The following is a 21012-nucleotide window of genomic DNA, read 5'->3' on the forward strand; positions in this document are numbered from 1 at the left end:
TTTCTAACTTCTTGTGTAAGAAAGGAGGGGGGAGGAGATATACATGTGCTCTTCGAAGCAACACGCATTTTCATTGTATTGTCGAGAAAATAGAAAGGAAGATAGTTGTTGGGTCTCATTTTTATTTTATAATATAATATGACGATCGATCTGCGCTAGAAATGTTTTTTTAATAATTCGCGATATAAGCCCCTAAGCATGGGATTTAGAAGATAACATTTGCTAGGGAAATAAAACTGAATTTTTATTAATATTAAACATTTTACTTTGCTACACACACATTTGCGTTCACAATGCGATATAAATGACGATATATAAAGGACACTCCTGAATCAATCAAATTGTCATCAGCGCTGATGCAATTAAATTGTCATCATTTTCGTAAAGCGTGCACATTCGACATAAGATGCGACTGCAGTCTGTGTTTGTACTTGAATCTCCTGCCACAAAGAACACAGCTGAATTTGGGCTGCTTGCCGCACAGTCGTACATGGGTGTACATTGAAGACTTGTGGTTGTAGATCTTGCCGCAAGTCTTGCACGGGAACTCTATGGTCAACGGATCTCGATCACCTGAAAGAAAGATTATAAATGGTGCGTGTGTACATTCTGGAGTAAGTTCCATGATCAAACCCTCACATCAATTTCTCTCATACATTCCGCGACGAAATAAGAATTCATATTACAAATTCGACAATTACAATTCGTAATTTAAGTCTTTCCCGGAAAACAGGCCACATTATTTGATAAATTTATTCAGGATTCCACATGAATTTTATCACAATTAACAGAAAATAATGTTAGCACTTATAATCTCTTATTGCTAGTACGTTTTGCAATTGATGTGAAAATCTTAATAAAAAATATACATAAAAACAAATACAGCACATACGTAAACTTATTTGTGTAAAAATATGTATAATAATTATTATTATTGCAGCTGAAATGTGCACTGCCACAATTGTCACAGCAATTATTACAAATCATAGAAAGATAGTACAAATATAATTTTAACGTAGGAAATATTGTATTTTTATTTTGCTATGTTTTGTAAATGTTTTACAAAATGTTATACAGTGATTTTATCGCATTGATATTTTACTTGTAAGAAAACGCATTTTATAATATTACAATACAAAAGAATCGAAAAGTCGATATGATAAAAAAATAATGTATCGTTACAATGCTTTATATATACAAATATATTTAAAAACTATTTTTTAATCCATTTTTTTATTTTATAGAATTTTTGTTATAAATTTTGCAAGAGATTTAAAATTCGCGGAATGTATGATAAAATCCTCACATTTCTGATTTTTCTCTAATTAATTAACAATTTTGAAAACAATAAAATTTGTTGAGAATTTGATATAAACGATATTGTTCAACAATAACAATGTATATTTTCTTTCAAATGTATAAACTTTATTGGGATAATCATATTGTTATTAAATGATTAACTCTTTGAGTATTGCAAGCATATATACGCAATTAGATTATTTTTCTTCTTAATATTTCCTAATTTATTTGAATAATTAAGGTTTATAAATAAAAAATATCATTTGAGGAAAGTCCTACACTCAGCTATGTACATGTTGGGAAGCCATGCGGTATTTTAAGCTGGGTTGAGAAAGAACTTCGCAGTGCTCTCAGAATCATTGCCATACAGTACTCAAAGAGTTAAAGATCTTTAACTTAAAGTTAAAGATTATTGAAAAGTCAATAAACCAAAAATTGCAGAATTATTTTGTTTAAACGGATTTATAAAAATATCAATAAATAGGAGTTTTAAGAAATTCTCCTTCTTTCTCGATTTTCACGTTTCAATTCACTGTCGTAACGATAATGAGGGGAAAAAACGTAAACTTGGTTTCATTGTTTATTAGAAAATTTTCATTGTATTCATCCGGGAATGATCACATCACGAAATTATTACGAATTCTGAATATCTTTATAAAATGTGTGAAAAAATGAAAAAATAAAAAGATTGTGTCATAGTAATTCTGATTATTAAGACAGAATCTTAAGTGAATTCTAAGTAGATTCTATAAAAATACACAGAAGATGTGATCGTTCCCAAATTAAATTTTGTGTTTCAATAAATCCATCATATATTCTCATATAAAAAAAGACTAACTACATATTGCATGTAGAAGAAAGAATATCAATTAATATATCACAAATATATAAATATATAAATATATAAATCAATATACAAATATATTAATATATAAAATGAATATATAATATACAAATGAAAGAATCAATTGGCTTAATTTATTATTAAATATATTTGTGAATTGTGATGAGGATGGCAGCCGACAGAAAGATTTGGAGACGGGTGGTGCGCTCCCGTGTCGTACAAAATCCGAGACCGCGTTCTTCAGTCATGAAGGTCGGCTTGAGAGAGGGAGAGAAATATTTAATTTATTCTCGGGAACTCATTTAAAATTATTTGAGATATTTGTGAATTGAGTTTTGGTGTTTCATGAGGTGGTGCTTATGTTTGAACTTTCTGCCGCAGATGCTGCAGGTAAAGCGTGGCTCAATACCGCATTCCATACGTTTGTGCAGACTCAAAGATTCTCTCCATTTGTATACCTTGCCGCAATTTTCACACGGGTAGACTATCGAGCGCGGCGACCAACTTTGAAAATCTGAAACATATACGCAACAATTTGGTTTCATTCATGTCGGACTAACGATTGATTTTAACGTTGATGGCGTGCATGCTAGAAAACGTCATTTGAACAAATCAACATTGGCAAGGTTTCAGTCTCGATCCTTTTTGCAGACATTTGCGAAATACCAAATTCGATTTTGTACCGATATATTTGGTACATGCTTTTATTCTTATAAAATACTCCTATGAGATACTTTAAGTCCTACCTGTACCAGTAATAGACAAATACTGATGTATAATCGAAATTTTCATAATGCCGGTATTGTTCATCATGGACTTGAACTGGTCGGAAATAACATTTATATACCGAAATTTTTTTTCGATTTTATATAAATAAGCAAAAACTTAGTAACAAATATATGCTTGTCATAATTTTATTTAAACTCGTATAAACTTGTATGACAGTAAATACAACGGTAGCAAAAATTCGAATATCACATTAATATATCACAAATATTATTCCATATAAAACATTCAATCAATTATGCTATATTTTAATACGTTACGTAATGCGCAAGTCGAGCTTTAGTCAACAATATTATGTGAGACAAGTTCATAATTAACTGAGAAAGAAATAATTCCTCATGTAGAAATTAATCAGAAAATTAGATAAAAATTTACAAGTCTCAATATGAGGAAATTAATCTTATTCTTAAAAAAGAATTAAGAATAAGTTTATATTAATATACTGATAAATGTATATATTTTAGAATAGATACATTTATATACATTAAAAGTATATATTTTAGAATATAAAATATATATTTTATTCTGTGTATATTATATACATATAAATAGAAATATTTATTAAAATAGAAAACTTATAAAGTTTTCTATTTTAATAAATTATATAAGTTTAATAAATTATCTAACTTTATAAATTTTCTATTTTATTTAATTCTTCATTTTATACAAATAAAAAGTAATTCTCTATTTAAATTAATATTTAAATAACATTAAAAAGAAGCAGAAAATATAAAAATATAATACTTAAATTTTAATATTCCAAATTATAATCATAAAACTGATTTCCGAAATATTTGTATTCACTGTTATTTTGAAAACGTGAAAAATAAGACGAATGCATAAGATTGCATAAGAAGAATATAAAAAATATTTTGAGGAATCATTTTCTTTCTAATTATATCGCGGATATCTCACACTCTGTAGTTTTTTTGAAAAAAGGGTCTAAGTAACAGTTAATCGCTCATAAATAATACAAGATAGATGATTTTTCATTAAATGTGACTACTCACAAAATCTATTAATATACGTAAAACATTTGTTATGTAACGCTATATCATTATATTGCTATAGAATATTTGCTATACAAACATCAGCGTGTATTAAGTAGCAGGAAAATGTCTATAAAAATCTATTACTCTAATTTGACAAAATATAATATTTTCAATGGAGATAAAAATTATGGAATTTTAATTAATTTTAGTGATGATACACAATTCATCTTGTTATTATAGCATAATCTGCCGATGATAGTCAATAAACTAGTCTAATTATAGTGCTAAAATATGCACTTTTATATCAATTCGTGATCGTTACAAGTCAATTTAAATTCGTATGTATGTATTAGCATGAATGCATTTAACTGATTTCATTAAACTTTCTCGCGAATTTTCTCATCTATCTCGCACGTCCATAGTTTTTTTTCTGACAAATGTATAATACAACAGATGTTATTATCTCTTGAACGCCTCGTCACATGCAAGCAGTAATTTTATTCTTTGAATGTTATAAATGCATTAAAGAATGTCTTTATTAAGTAGCTTAATTTAAGGCTTTAACAAAATAGCTTTAATAAATAGCCACGTTTATTCTGTTTTTTTTTCTTTTTAAAAACAATCTACATTTTTCTAATATATGACATTATATTACAACAGCGTAATACTGAAAAACTTGATCTCAAAAACCTAAGATACCTCGGCGTTAAAGGGTTAATAAAATTACAATTTAAATATTACAACAATTTAGGTATTTACGTATGAACTATAACATATTTTTGTGTGAACTCTATGTCGCTCGAAATTAATCTTCCTCTTGAACTTTCGATTGCAGTAAATGCATTCATTTTCTGGCTCCAACACATCCTCGTTTTTTATGCAATTCTAAATGTTCCCCCCATAAAAAAATTTTTCCACAGCTAAAGCAAATCGGCGATCGTGAATTGTCAGAACTAGAATCATCTAAAAAATTAACAGCATGATGAATACAACGTGACAATGACTTCTTTGAAATAATTATATTGAGTACAGAGTAAATAATCTCTTCGTGTGATTCTAAATAATCTTATAATATGCGTAATTAGAAAATGTAAGCGTAGTATTGGGAAATATCTTTGCTTAAATTCCTTCGTACATACTCGAGCGAAAAGTTATTTACTCTGTATAACGATTTAACAATCTGATTCAGTGAATCTGATTAAACAACTTTTTCATAAGTTTTCAATTAAAAAATATTCTTAACTTCGCCACCACCATTTCACCCCTCAAGTAATTAATTTGTGGAATAATAATTAAACCTGATACACATACATCCCTCAGTAATACAGAAACACAAATGTAAAGCAAAAAAAAAGGAACCAACATTTTCAACGACGTCGTGGTAAATAGAACTTCACTTTTCACACACAATTTTCCCAGAACACGAAACTCTTCACTCCGGTGTTAAGTTAGTGCACTATTTTAGGATAAACACAATTAAACGACCGAGAAACAATAGAGTATAACGATTTAACAATCTGATGTTTAAACGAAGAAAGAAGAAAAGAATGAAAACATGGTGCCATTTCTTTATTGTTTAATTTTATTTACTGCATTTAGTTTATTCACTCAGTTCATATAATGTCTTATAAGTGTCGCCTCTATCGATGACCGTATCGAACCTTGGCACATGGCACATTGAACACGGGTAAATTTGCGATATTAACGGCATTTCTAAAGAAATTTTCCTTTTCATAGATAATATTTTCAAAGTGGCATATGATATACTTTTAAATATGTGATCCACGTCTGAATCTTTTATCGCATACGAATTGCAGTTCCTTATCCGCATTCATCGCGTTTATGCGCTGTCGGAGAATGTTTCCATTTGTACTTTTCATCACATGAATCACAGATATATTTGTCGCAATAGCTATACTAATATACAAACATCAGCGTGTATTAAGTAGCAACAAAATGTCTATAAAAGTCTATTACTCTAATTTGACAAAATATAATATTTCCAATGGGAATAAAAATATGAAATTTTAATTAATTTTAGTGATAATTGTTCTTGTTACTACAATCTGCCGATGATAACCAATAAATAAAATTCTTAAACACAATTGTTCTTGTTACTATAATCTGCCGATAATAACCAATAAACTAGTCTAATTATAATGCTAAAATATGCACTTTTATATCAATTCGTGATCGATACAAGTCAATTCAAATTCGTATGTATGTATTAGCATGAATGCATTTAACTGATTTCATTAAACTTTCTCGCGAATTTTCTCATCTATCTCGCACGTCTATAATTTTTTTTCTGACAAATGCATGATAACACAAAAGATGTTATCGATGGCCGTACCGAAACTTCGGTTGGCACATCGAATACGGATAAATTTGCGACATTGAATTCTAAAGAAATTTTCCTCTTCATAGATAATATTTTCGAAGTGTCATACGATATTTAGATGTGATTCACGTGTCTGAATCTTTTATCGCATACGAATTGCAGTTCCTTACCGCATTAATCGCGTTTATGCGCTGTCGGAGAATGTTTCCATTTGTACTTTTTATCACATAAATCGCAGATATATTTGTCGCATCGTCGTCACGAGACCTCTTACGTTAGATGTTACCTGAAAAGCAAATACGTCATTAGAATATATTCTCAGTTACTGTAGCCTCGAGATTTGTTTTTTTTTTCTTTAATTTAGTCGCGTGACATTTAAATTCATTAGTTCTTCGAGAAGAAGAAATTATTTGATTATCTATAATAAATTTTACCAGCGTTAAACCAATTGGGTTTTTTTCTATAAGAGCAAATCAGAATTTAGTTTCGCTTAATTCGTCCAGTAAAAAAAAATTCAGCGTGTATTTCACTTATACATACATTTTTATTGCATATTATATCGTTTCTTATATATATTCCGAAAAATGAAATAATAAGTGTATTTTATAAAATGCAAAGAAAATTTATATTTTACACGATCTTCCCAGAGTACTAAACATTTTTATTTCGCGATACATACATTATTTTTAGAATAAATGTAAATAATTATTAAGCCAAATCGAGCCCAAGCAAAGTACTCGCTCTTTCGTGTTCATTGTTTTAGCTAGAAAAAAAGCTACATATTTTTCCATGTAGAATATGCGGTTTACATTTTTTAACTGACAACACAAAAAGAAAAAGGAAAAAATATTATGCAATTGGTTTATCTAATTATGATTCAAGACGACGGCAGGAATTCAGAAAATCCTCGCATTTCGTAACGTAAAGTCCAATCAATTCCAGGTTTGTTTAATGTCACAAGAAAGTTTTTTTACTATTTATTCTGCAGCTAGCGTCCACATTTGAGAATAAATTCTCGGAATGGGGGAAAGTATAACAGTAAAATTAAATAAGAGGATAATTTTCCGTAGTACTCCTCAAATGATTACACAAATGAATACTAGACGTGAGAAAACGGACATCTGATGGGAAAGCATCGCTTAGGTTGCCGCTGAAACTTCTATTGGACAGAAATAAAATTTCATTTGTCATTTTTTTTCATCTTACTTTATTATCCGCATTATGCATTCATTGGTTTGCTCATCCAGTTGTGAACGTAAATCAAGTGTAGCTTGAGCTGACGGCTGCGTCGGAGCTTCGCATTGCACACCGGACACGTGTACTGCGGCTCCTTACCGCAATCCTCGCGTTTGTGCCGCGTCAGAGACGGTTTCCAAGTGTACTCCTTACCGCACGCGTCGCAAATGTATCTGCCGCGGTAACGCTTGTGATAATCCTGAGGCCTGTGGGGTCTGTCGTCGTAACCTGAAAAGAGAGCGCGATATTAGCGTGTGCCCTTGTCCGTTGCAACCTCAGTCAGATTTATGATCTTTCTTAATTTTTCGCTACGCCGCCGTGGCAATTCATCAACGGCGCGCTTTTCTATTTTCTCAAAGGGAATATTTTAGGTTTGTCACCTGGATTTTATCAATTGCAAGTCAAATTAATTGAGCTCCTTCGAAGGCTTTTTCCTAAGGACAATTTTATAGAATCGAAATATACATCAGATTCGCAATTTTTAATCTTTCGGCGGGAAGTTTAGAAGTTCGGGAATTTTAGAAGGAACATAGGAAATTATTATAGTGCAGAGTCGACAATCTTCACGTTTTATAACATGATTTTGTTGTTTACTATTGCATTACGTCCCTCGTATGCAGAAGAAGAAGATAACAGGTATACTCGTATTTTATGTATATACAGTTTTTATTTCGATTATCAGTCTCTCCTCTTTCCTCTCAATTATTTCATATAACTCGTACAAAAAAAAGCGTAAGGTCTTCTAAAGGAATGATTGACTAACAGTGGTTAAAAGACGCATGAATTTTTTACAATGTGATAATTATCTTCCGAACGAGTATGATGTATTCATTAATATCAAGATAATTATCAAAATTGTTATTCTCTTTATAAACATAGGTGTTAGATATTATCACAGAAAGAAATTAATGTAAATACAAATTTATATTAAGTGATAACTAGATGTTACGAAAATGCATATTATGAAAAGATCACACATTCGAGTTCAAAATTAGATTATCTTACTTTCTAAATGAAAGGTGATAATTATATACAATATGTACATTATAAAAATTATACTTATAATGTACACAAATACAAATTAATTAATTATATCAAAGATTATTTTAAACAAAAATTACTCTAGTATTACGGATAAAAAATTTTCATGTATAAACAATACTTGAACGAAATCAAATTCAGATAATAAAATTGTTTCCATTAAATTATGAAAACGACAAAGTTATTTTAAAAAATGCAGATAAAAAATATATTAATACTATATTTTTTGACACTATAAAAGTGTAAATTCAGCAAACTGCTGAAGAAGTTTAAATGCTATCGTTTAGAAAACTTTTCCATTATTCAAATAATGGAAATTCCAAATAATATATGATATGTGACATTGTTTTTGTCATTTTCCTTTACAATTTTTCTGTTAAAAAAATTGCTTGAGAAATGTATTCTTCAAAAAATATTAAATTTATATATATAGATGAACAATATTAATATATAATATAATATAAATGAATAATTAATATTAAAAATAAAGATAATAATATCAACATTCAGAAACAAAAAATGTAAATAAAAAAAAAAGAAAAATATGTGATAAAATTTTATCGGTTACATATATGATTGCGATATTATTATGTGGATTTTCTTGATTGTTGTCGGGCGTTCCAAATCTTGCCATTCGGAATCATTAAATGATGGACGTTGATCATGTGCTTCTTCAGCATCCATTTATGTCTAATTTTTGAACCGCATATCGAACAACTGTACTGCGGACCCTTCCCGCACTCTTCCCGTTCGTGCCTGATCAACGACTGCATCCATTTATATTCTTTCCCACATTTCGAGCAAAAGTGTCTGCCCAGTCTCTTGTAGTAGTCCGACATGCTGTACTGTGCTGAGTCTGGAAAAAATAATAAATTACACGTTAATGCGTTCGAACACCTATTGAACGCAACTGCACATTGATGTGGAATAAAGCATATAATTATCTTGTCGCTTTAGATAACGTATTAATTGCTTTGTATCACTAATTTATTTGTGCGACATAAATATAGTGTAGGACATCGATATGTAAATATTTTAATCGTTTTTTTCTCCTAAATATCACAGATAAATTAAATATTTAAATATTACCATTTTAGTTCCTTTCCTCTACATAATTATTATCTCTTGTTAAACCATTGAGATACCCAGACACCGTAAACAAAAATTAATTACATTTAAAAATCTATTTATTTAAAAGAGTAATTCAAGGGTTTAACTATATTTTTATTTTCATAAGTATATAACAAAAAAATACAACAAACAAAACTCAAATGAGCAAAATTATTTCTATTAAATATAGGAACGACAATGTTATTAAAAAAATTCAGATCAGAAAAATGTATCAATACTATATTTTTTTTTACACTGTAATGCTGAAGAAATTTAAATTCTATCGTTTAGAAAACTGTTCCATTATTTTACACGATTTAACGTGTTATCTTATATAATAATTCATTGCCACGTTGTCTTTTTAATAGCCGTAAACCGATTATTATGAGATAAACGTCTACGACTTACTTAGCGTTAAAAATTATTTTACAATATTGCTTATACCATAGACTTGGTAGAGTTTGTGTTACAATAACATTTGTACCACAGACTCGTTACAGTCTACGTTATAATATTGCTTGTTCTCAGTATGACATACACTTAATCCTTACATTCCGCATTCACTCCGTTATCTTTAAATTATATCGCATCAATCTATGTATCAATCAGTTAAATATTTTTCCCTGTAAAATTTGTGGTTTTTTTCATATATCTCTCTCTCTCTCTCTCTCTCTCTCTCGTATTTCAGCCTTACATTGCAATCCGCGACGTACACAGAATACTTATGCAAATATGACTTTCTCTAGGTAAACTTTCTTATCATGATACATGTGCCTTCTGCGACATTTTATAGAAAATACTAAATTATACAGGTACGAAAAAGCGTGGCTGATATCCTAGACAATTATACATTTAATTCTATACGCCATTGTACGTATCGGCGATAAAAAGCTGTAACTCTATATTCATTGCCTCGCGATTTTCCATTTAAGTATATTCGCGGTTACGAATACTCATATTCATAAAAATTACATGTTAATGTAAATTATCGCTTTTCAAAGCGTTGTTGATCTCTGATATTTTAAACTGAAAAATCTTTCGCACAGCTTATACATATATAGTTCTGATCTTTCGATGAAAAATTCTGTTACTTTCTTATTTTTAAATATATAGATTGTCCAGTTCTATTTTCTTTTAAATAAACAATGTGTATACTATATATATATATATATATATATATATATATATATATACACACAATATATAAACATTGTTTATTTAAAAGAATATATATATATATTGCGTTAATGTATAGACATCAATAAAAAATGTTTTCACAAAGTCAATAGTTCATAAAATGAATTTTCATAAGATTGAACGTTGTTAAAAATGTGTATATTTAATAAGATAAAAATGTTATGAAAAGGATTGCCAAGATATGAACTGATACTACCAGCTTCGTTGAATTATGATAAATTCTAGAAGAGACGCTACCACATTTTCTTACATACAATGATCAGTAAAAATGACTAATGTGAATAATTTATTTTATCAAAATATGCACTTTCTATACGATCATTTAATCATTATAATCTGCACCCTTTTCCAGCAGACCGTTATTCACAGTGTTTTCTTCAAAGACAATATATATAGATAGTCATTCATTGTCAAACTAATTAAACTATACTGTCTTTTCGTTTTGATAACTATTTTGTATATTAAAATAAATGTCCGATGTGAAAGATGATCGTTGAAAAATGTTCTTTCGCAACGCGAATAACGCGATACGCAAATCCTGAAAAGACATACAATATGAAATAATCTTCTTTTTCTACTTCAACGCAGAAATCGATCGTTTTCTTATACATGATCTTATGAGTAATTCGTATTTGTTTATTCGGATAGTCAAACAATATCAATTGTAGGACATGGTGGGCGGTTCACATCGTTCAGGTTCGCAGCAATCGCATTCTTCGAGACATATATAGGCTTGATTATTTTCAGTGACAAATTTCACTCGTAGGGGAGAGAATTTTCCTATTTGTTGTGAACGTTGTTCTCGTGGCGTAACAGATAATCCTTGCGTCGGAATTTCCTGCCGCAAACCGTGCAATTGTACTTCGGCAACACGCCGCATCCTTCGCGCAGATGCCTCGTCAAGGAGTCCGTCCACGTGTAACGCTTGCCACACTGGTGACACGTGAATGGCCGCTCGTAGTTGACGCGGCAATGCTCCCTTTTGAATTCTGAAACAAGTCGCAAAAAAGATAGACAGTGAGATAAATTTCGTCGGAGGTCTCTTTTAATTTTCGCACTTGACTCACATCGCAATAGGTAATACCAATTTACCCGAATCGATCGATTTTGAATAGAACAGATAATTGGCGAAGGCCAACGAAAAACATCAAATCTCAGCTTTTACTTTTTTTCTATATATTATAGCTCTAATTGTAATTTAGATGTAATACGAAAAATTTAATTCACGACACTATCGACAATACTCGTAATTATGTCTAGTAACAAGTTCTGTATGTTGCAATAGTTTATATGCACAATAAATAATTTTTATTATATATACAAATTTTGATAATAAAAAATTCGCAAGTCTTTAAAAGTGTGTGTAGTTGCGTGGAGATACTTCTTAATTTCTGAAGCAATTGCAATTTTAATTTTCATTGACTCGCATCTCTTCAGAAATGATCGATTCGTTATATGTTAACACATGCTAGGACGAATAGTTAGATAAAACGATAAAATAAAATAATCGGAGTTAATTAAATAGAGATTTTTAGTGCAATAGTACAATCACAGATTTTTTAGGATTTTTTGAAACACTTATGTGCGAATATCAGTGAATATTGTTTCGTCTCATTTTTTTTCTAAAAAAATTAGATAAACATTACTACTAGTTTTAAATTATTTATGATACAATTAATGCGTTTCATTTAGTTTACAGCTTTAATTTACATAGCACGTAATAAAGCTTTTCTCGCTAAATTATCGAATTGTTCCTCATTTAGATAAAACTTACATCAATCAAATAATAAATTGGCAATCCATAGTTGGTAGCACATAATTTGCATATCTTCCTAAAGGATTATCTTTAGTCGATATATTTCACTCTGCAAAGAAACTATTGGATTTATTATAATTGAGAATAACTGAACATTAAAATATGTGAATCAAGACGGCATTTCTTTTTCTTATCTCTCGGCGCGATTTCTCCCAAAAAATAGATACAATATATAGATTTAATGGGCAAATAGCGAGAGATTAAGGGTTAGTAATAATAAACTCAGTGAAACCATATTTCTATATTTTTATTTTTTCAATAAAATAAATCAAAATATAATGGCAACAAAATATTTGCTTCTACATGTGTCGGATAAGGACATTATGAATTTTTCTTGTCATAGGTAGGAAAGATATAGTTAAAGTAGATGTGATACAATATTGACGTTATATAGTAAAAGTATGTATAACGTATGTCATTACAATAGTAACATATATTATCTCGATGAGTTCATGAAACAATTTAATTTTTCTTTATAGATATGTATTTTTTCAAATTATGTATATTAGATTATCTACTTTAGAGAAATAACAAATGCAGAAGTAATAACTCGTCGTGCATGAAAGTATGAAAGTGTTCAAAGAATTAAACTAAGCTAACGGAGAAAACGTTACGCGTTTTAACAATTTAAAATACAACAAACAAATGTATTATTACATGATAAATAACACGTTAAAGAAATCAGTGAAAAAGATGTTTGTTCAACATTTGAATACGGTAAAGTGTATATAATTATAAAAATTTTTATCGACAATGACAAATATAATATATGTATCTATTAAAAATTTTCTAAATAAAAAACGATATTAATCATCGTGAGGCATTGAATTAACGAATACAAATTGCTCATTATATTCGTGAAGCTATGCTCGTGCTTTTATTTTCTTTTGTACAAAAGTAACAAGATTACGTGATGTGTATGCAGCGTGAATAGTTCATTAGTATTCATTACAATTAGAAATTATTCACTTTATCATCGGCGACGTCGAGTTCAAGACTATAACGCTATGTCTGAATAAAAATAGTGTAACGATAAGAAAATTAAATGTTCACACACTTGTGCACTATATCGATTATGATGCAGCTATATATTTGAAGATAAAAAGGGCTTGAGAGCTTAACATTCACACAGATAAATTGAAAGGCAAATTTTTACATATTGTTTTTACAATGGCACGGAAAGTTATTATGTTATTATTATCACTATTACTAAGCGGTATATCCTTGTTCTTTGAGTATGAGTATAATTCGTGTTTTCGATACTAATACCGAAAACGTGTTCAATATTCTAAAAAACTTAATCCAGTAATTGCAGAGTAGATGAATAAAATTGTCATCGAAGAAATTTATTTCTGTTACCGAGAAAACACGAGCACGATAAAATAGCTACTCTGCAGTTATTACGCTGTAATCAAGTCTGATAAAAAACAGATAAACTCGTTTTCCGAGAATAAAATTTCTTACAACAATTAACATATCTCGGTGATTTCCGAGAGTAAGGCTGCCTTCGAACATTTTGAATGTTCACAAATTTTGATGCATCTTTGTACGGAAAGAGATGCACTTTTTTTTTTAAATATACACCTCAAAATTGAGTAATTCATCTCACTTAATGTAGTTCTCAAAGTAGCTTTGAATCACGTATTTGCGTGGTCGATTGTTCGAAACGATCTGTGAATCAATCGTTATCGAGATTGAGAGATCACATGTATTTGTGAACCGTCCATACGTGTCGTTGAAAGTTGGATCGTTGATGAAACGCCTTCTTACAGAAAGGGCACAAATTTTGCGGAGTCTTGCCGCATTCCTCCCGCAGATGACGGTTTAAGGTGCTCTTGTTGGTGTAGGATCTCTTGCACTTGGAGCAGGGATACGGTTTGGGAAACGTGAAAGCGTTCCGCGGCAACCGCTCCGTTCTACCTGAAAGCAAAATTCAAATAGTGATTAACGCGCACAACGTACACTCAGCATTCTGCTCGTGATCTTCGCGATGCGTTATTTATGCGCGGATCAGTCGGATCCAATTCATTATCTTATCTTCAGTTGGTCTCATTTAAACTTCAAATTCAAACTCAGATTAAAACGCTTGATAATGCTTGTGACTGATAGGGATTAGTTTTGACTATTTATAGGAAATGACATATTTCAAATGACAAATGGCTGAAATGGCAAACTAAAAAGCGTTTTTACTTAATGACATTTAATAATTGGCTTAAATCGGAAAATATTTGTGTATTGTTTGATGTAAATATTTTCCTAATATTAAAAAACATATTTTAAGCATGTGATATTTTGATTTTATTTGCTTCGATGATGATTATATATTTTCCGAGAATGATCTTCCAAGTTTTCGTAGTCGTCATCTTCAGGTCGTGCTCTCGTTGACAAATCATCTCATTTACAAAACACTAATGATAGGACGTAAAACCTTCGGTTATTCAACTGTGCGTATATTATTTATAATATACATATAATATAATTTCATTATAATTTTTTATTATTGCGTACACACATATAAACTAGCAGTTATAATAAAATTATAATAAACTACAATAAAACACCGTAAACGGGGGGTCACATATAACTAAGGCCTCGATGAATGTTCCGCTTCAAATTACAAGAATTAGTCAACTTATCACAGAATTTTCTCGCAAAATCGAATTTAGCGAATAAAGATCTTCCAGCGATGCGGCTATCGATCTTGAGATCATTAGCTCAGCCCACCATTTGCGATTACAAGTCCCCATTTCGATTATTAGTGTCATGCAATGTAATCCACATGAATTCTCTAGAATATTCTTATATGCTAACGTACCTAATATTTTTTTATATAACAGTTCAATTGTAAGATCCCTCTACCAGTGATGAGATTACAGTGTACTTATTATGCGACCGCAATCAATGAATAAACTAGTGTCTATACATATAAGAACAGTGGCGGACTTATAACTTTGATCAAGGCTAACATTTGTCAGAAGGTGAAAAGATTTTTTATAAATATTTGTATATATAACAATTTTATTGTTATGTAGATATTTATTATAATGTACCAAAATCGACAAAAAAGATTGATTTTTTCCAAAAATAAATACAATAGAAAATAATATAAATTTTATTTTAACATAATTTTTTTATATATTTAATCAAATAATTAATGTAAATTTAAAAAATAAGAAAAAATTGAAATATCTTAGATAAAGAAATGATTGTCAGTACATATTGTGTGTCTTGACGTCGTGAAGCTATGAAGTTCAGGTTTCACTAACTTACCGCCACTGATCCGCTACTGTGTGCAAGAAAGGAAATGCTGATTATAAACTAACTGGATGTAATAGCATAATAGGGCAAAAACTATGAATTTCGCGAAGCGCCGTTCTCGATTTCCACGAAGGCTAAGGGTTAGTTAGTCACTGTCCTATTTTGTTTAAAAGCTCTATGCGAAAAGTGCATGTCGGTTGCAACTGCGTTCTTCCTAAGTCGCACATATTCTTATTATTTATTTCCCAATGTATCATCAATATTTATCTTGCAGACTCATTTCGATCTTGACGAATTATATCGAATTATGTTTTAAGCTCGCGAATTTAGGACGTCTCTTGAGCTGTCGCAACAATTTACAAAAAAAAGAAGAAACTTTTATTAATTCCGCAATCTTGATAAAATAGATTTCAATAATAATACAATTTATCAACAGTCAATCAGAAATTTAATTTTGTCTTCAATATTTAATTTCTCATCAATATTTTTCGATATTTAAGTAAAGCACAAAGAGTGTTTATCTATATATTGGCAATCATAAAATATGGCCAGCAATAATTCAAATCATTATGCTCTTAAAGTCAGTATATGTACTTTTAAAATAGCAATATGCGTATTGCTATTTTTCTTAAGGCTATTCTACAATAGCGTGAACGTAGTCGTGAGCCATAAGAAATTAATCAATCATAGTCGATTATTCTCTTCAAATTCGACTGATTGGTCAGTTTCTTGCAGCTTACGACTACGTTCACACTACTGTAGAACGGCTTTCAAAATTTTACAAAATTATTTAGACTCTAATCAGTTCGCCATTTAACGCAAGATACATCTTCCAGACGATCACATTTTCTTAGTGGACCCTCTCTGTACATTTTTTTGGAGTCCAGGGATGCCAATTCGGAATCTTCGGCAGCCACTGACTGCAAGTGGCTGCCAAAGGTTCCGAACACAGGAAAGAACGAATTTGTTGAAAAGTCTAAAAATTTTGCTAAAAACAGATCTGAAAATAATTTTTTGTTGAATCATCAAAATAATTTGTTGGAATGTTAAAACTGATAAGCATTGCTATAAAAGTTTTGATATTTCTAGCAATCACTTTGACTTTCGCACAAAATTTATTCTGATTATTGAACAAAAAATTATTTTCAGATCTGAATTCAGCAAAATTGTTCTTTCCGTGAAGTGGCATCCCTACATTGGACTCGCAGAAAAATGATCTATAACGTCAAACAGTAGGGACTATTTATCATCAAATAGCAAATCTTCAGGGTTGATCGCTCATCTTTGGAAACGCTGGCCAAAGTTCCAGAGAGACGGGTTTCAAGCTGCTCTTTATCGCGGATGAGGTACGAGGGATTTTAGGAGAGTTGCTGTGAACCGTGAAAACGTGACGCTGAAAGTTGGCTTTCTGCTTAAAACCCTTATCGCAGAGTCGGCAAATGTGTTTCGGAGGCTTGCCGCACTCGTCTTTCAAGTGGCGTTTCAGACTGCCCTTGTTCCTGTAGGACCTACCGCAGTGGCAAGGGAACGGCTTGAACAGCTTGAACGTCACGGTCTCATCTGCAATTTTACAGAACGGAAGTGAATAAATTGTTAGATCTAGTTGTGACAAGGCGAAAATGGAAGAGTAAGCGTGCATGATCTTTAAAAGCATGGACGGATATCTTCGAATTCGAAGCCCACGAAAGAATCAGAGTCACTACGTATGTACGCGTGTACGTGTGAATTAATATGTAAAAAATATCGGTGAGAATATTCCGTTAGTACTGTTAATTCTCCATATACTCGTATTACGACATATGATAGAAAGTTACATTAATAACAAAGAAGATCGACGATTAAAATTAACATAGTCTTCCCAGATGCTTTCCCATGTAGAATATCGCTCTCGCCGACATTCCAGCTAATCTTCAAGTGGAAGCTAATCTTCAAAGGAAGTAAATAGTACAATATCATGAAATGTGTGTTACTATCTCTACTATGCTTTTATTTACGAAATTCTTTCTTCCAGTAGATCTTCAATTTTCAATAAAATAAACCTATGACTTATGTTGAAAACGGAAGCATGACCGAGTCTTAAAAAAAAGTGAAAAATCAGAAATTGGAAATCAGATCATATTGTCGATGATCTTTTCGCGAGAACGTTCGAGATTTATTTTACACGGTAGATGCAGGATAGAGCTGGTTGTGTGGAATATTTTATGAAAACACTTCTTTGAGAAACAAACGCGGACTATCGGCTTTGATATCGTTTCTTCGTCTGCAATTTCCTCTTCGCCTGTAAAGCACATAAAAATTGCGAGTTAGTAAAATGAGCGTAATGAAAGAAATTATTTCATTATTTTTAAAATGAGAAATAGGATGCGTGAGAAATTACATTAGTGCAACTTTTCCACGAGAAATCATCAAAACTTACGATCCTTTTCTCTTCAAAGCGTCGCTTCATAATGCTTGAAAATTACAAAATCTTGAGAATCAGGGACGAATTTCGCGACTTTAGTGTAATTTCAGGAATATAATTTCTTTTCTTTAGAAACTCAAAAACAAAAAGAAAACAAAGAACAACAAATCAACGAATAATTCGTAACGAATGATTCGTACTTACTGTAATAAAAACTGTTGAATATCTTATCGAATATCTTCGCAAGCGATCTTTTAAGTTGATTGATCTACAGGTGACATAAAAAAGGATTAGGCAAAAATATTTGTATTTTTATTTGTATTTTTATAGCTTAAACGGTTCAAAGGTATGTTCACAATAAGAATATGAGAGGCAGTGGAAGCAATTAAAAATTCGATAAGTTCCTAAAAAATAGGACGATAAGAATAATTTATAAAATCCATAACAAATAAAAAAAGGAAAAGGACAATAATTTTCATTCGATTAAATTATTAATGATAATTTAACGTTTCTTCCCGATCGACTGATTTTAACCCTTCGAGTTTCTTTTTCCTTGTACTATTTCGTCCAATAGTTGACGTGCTGCTTCAAGTGTCGCTGACATTTCAAGTGTCGCTGAAAGCTGCTACGTTGCTTAAACAGCTTTCCACAGTATCTGCATCTGAACTGCGGTGGTTTACCACATTCCTCTCGCACATGCCGGTTCAGAGAGATCTTCCAAACGTAGCTCTTACCACAGTGTTGGCAGGCGAACGATTTCTGATACGCCGATCTGTCAGTTATTGTATACTTGACAACTGGAAACGATAAAGAGATTAATGACAATCAAATAAATCGTTTGACTGATTTCAAATCCGAAGGATTTTCGACTTTGTTGTAAGAATAAATTACGTTCAGCATTAACACACACTAATTAGTTGAAACGTTCACCGATCAATGAGTATGCCATCACCTGATAACTAAATGAGATTTATTTATTAATTAGATAACACAATGTTGAGATTCCCTCAACTAAAACTATGAAATGCTGAGAGAAAGGAACACTCGTAAACAAAATTCTTTGCAAACGTATACGTATTCGCTAAGCAAGCAATGAATATTTATTCTTTATCGTATAGATCTAAACCTAAAATATTATTTAAAATAGGATTAAAATGACTATACACTCATATACACTACTATTAACAAAAATTTTGCAAATATAAAAGTCTTTAACATTTTACAATTAATTAATATAATTATAATAGATATTAATTATTAATTTTGCAAGATATTTCCATAGAAACGCGAAATAAATAAATACCTATGTAATAAAGAAATAAAATAATTATTTCTACATATTCGTAATTTAAACGTGTATTCGCGTTATTTCAACTCTTTTATTCAGTGATTTTTACCTGTTTTTTAATAATATAGAATTTTACTGATAATAACCTATTAATAACATATACACATTAAAATCGGAAAGGGGGTTGAATAGACATATTAACGGTAATACAAAAACAAACGATTGTAAAGCTATGAAATCCATCACCGCAATGAATCATGTAAATTTCAACAAGAGGCGCTATTGCTATCTTCTTAACATATATCTTAAACCATCGGACTAACACGCATCTTTTTAATCGTGCATTCTCCTTAGTTGTGCATATAAGTTAGAAAATTGTATTTCGACGCCATACCATATCACTAGATTTTTAGCTATAAGATCGCAATATTTAATAGCATGCAGTTCAGTAAATTTTATATTTAAACATGAAGGAGAACATAAGACAAAGTATTTATTTAATTGCAAGTCTTAATTTAAATATTATACATACAATCAGTCATATATGTATATGATTCATCAGAATATAATGAGCAATATAGCTTTTAATTTTGAATTTTTGTCTATAAAAGACCCATGCAATTTTAATCGCATCGTAATTGTTGCGTAGACCTCAGGCAGATTTGTCGATGTAAATTCATCCTGCACCAAGCTGCTTTTCTGGCATGCATCACCTGAAAAAGAGGTAATCGATCGATTAGATCGGTTACTTCGCGCATTTTTTGTCCCAATTATCAAAGACTTACGTGTGGCATGACGAGAAAGAGCGGCACCCTAGTGGTCATTATCGCACGTAGACGTGTCACTCTGTATGATTGCGATATTTAATTTCGATCTTTGCAGAAATCATATAAATCAACAGTGTATAGAAAAAAAACTAAAGTTTAAGTTAAAAGTTAAGTTTATATAAGAAACAAACATATAAAAATAAAGGAAGAAATATACGTATGCTGTATAACGACGTTATAAATATTGTTAATTGTCCTAATGCCGTTAAATCTGAAAATTAAAAAAGTGGATTATAGTTCAGTCAAGTTTTAAGACTATCACGTCACAATTGATATTTCATTTGACAAACGTCAAACGAAACATACAGAATAGTTTACCGAAATCGAGGAAACAAATTTGCAACAGAGATATGAAGGGAGATGCAAATAAAAGCATGTAGTAGAAAGATATAATAGAAATTTGTGTTATATTAAACAAGAAATAAAATAATGAATATATTATTGTTTCACTTTTTATATTTGTATTTTATATTCGTACACAGACGTATTACTACTACAGATATTTTTATCACTACAATGAAAAGAAATGTATTTGAACAAGATCTATGCTTGCATTCGTAACAAATTTGTAATCGA

At 30.6% G+C, this 21012-nt stretch overlaps 1 protein-coding gene across 1 annotated transcript; it reads right to left on the reverse strand.

Moving 5' to 3' along the window:
• Positions 1 to 7481: 7481 nt before the first annotated feature.
• LOC105449490 (zinc finger protein 90-like) lies at positions 7482 to 19270 on the reverse strand. The gene is made up of 8 exons (XM_011688745.1): positions 19252 to 19270; positions 18924 to 19118; positions 17271 to 17480; positions 14392 to 14582; positions 14272 to 14333; positions 11534 to 11835; positions 9171 to 9395; positions 7482 to 7726 (listed from the first exon to the last, which is right to left on the reverse strand). The coding sequence occupies exons 1-8, from the start codon at positions 19268 to 19270 to the stop codon at positions 7482 to 7484; spliced, it is 1449 nt and encodes a 482-aa protein (XP_011687047.1).
• Positions 19271 to 21012: the final 1742 nt, after the last annotated feature.

Source organism: Wasmannia auropunctata, unplaced genomic scaffold (genome assembly GCF_000956235.1).
Source record: "Wasmannia auropunctata unplaced genomic scaffold, wasmannia.A_1.0 LD336076.1, whole genome shotgun sequence".
Lineage (NCBI taxonomy): Eukaryota > Metazoa > Arthropoda > Insecta > Hymenoptera > Formicidae > Wasmannia > Wasmannia auropunctata.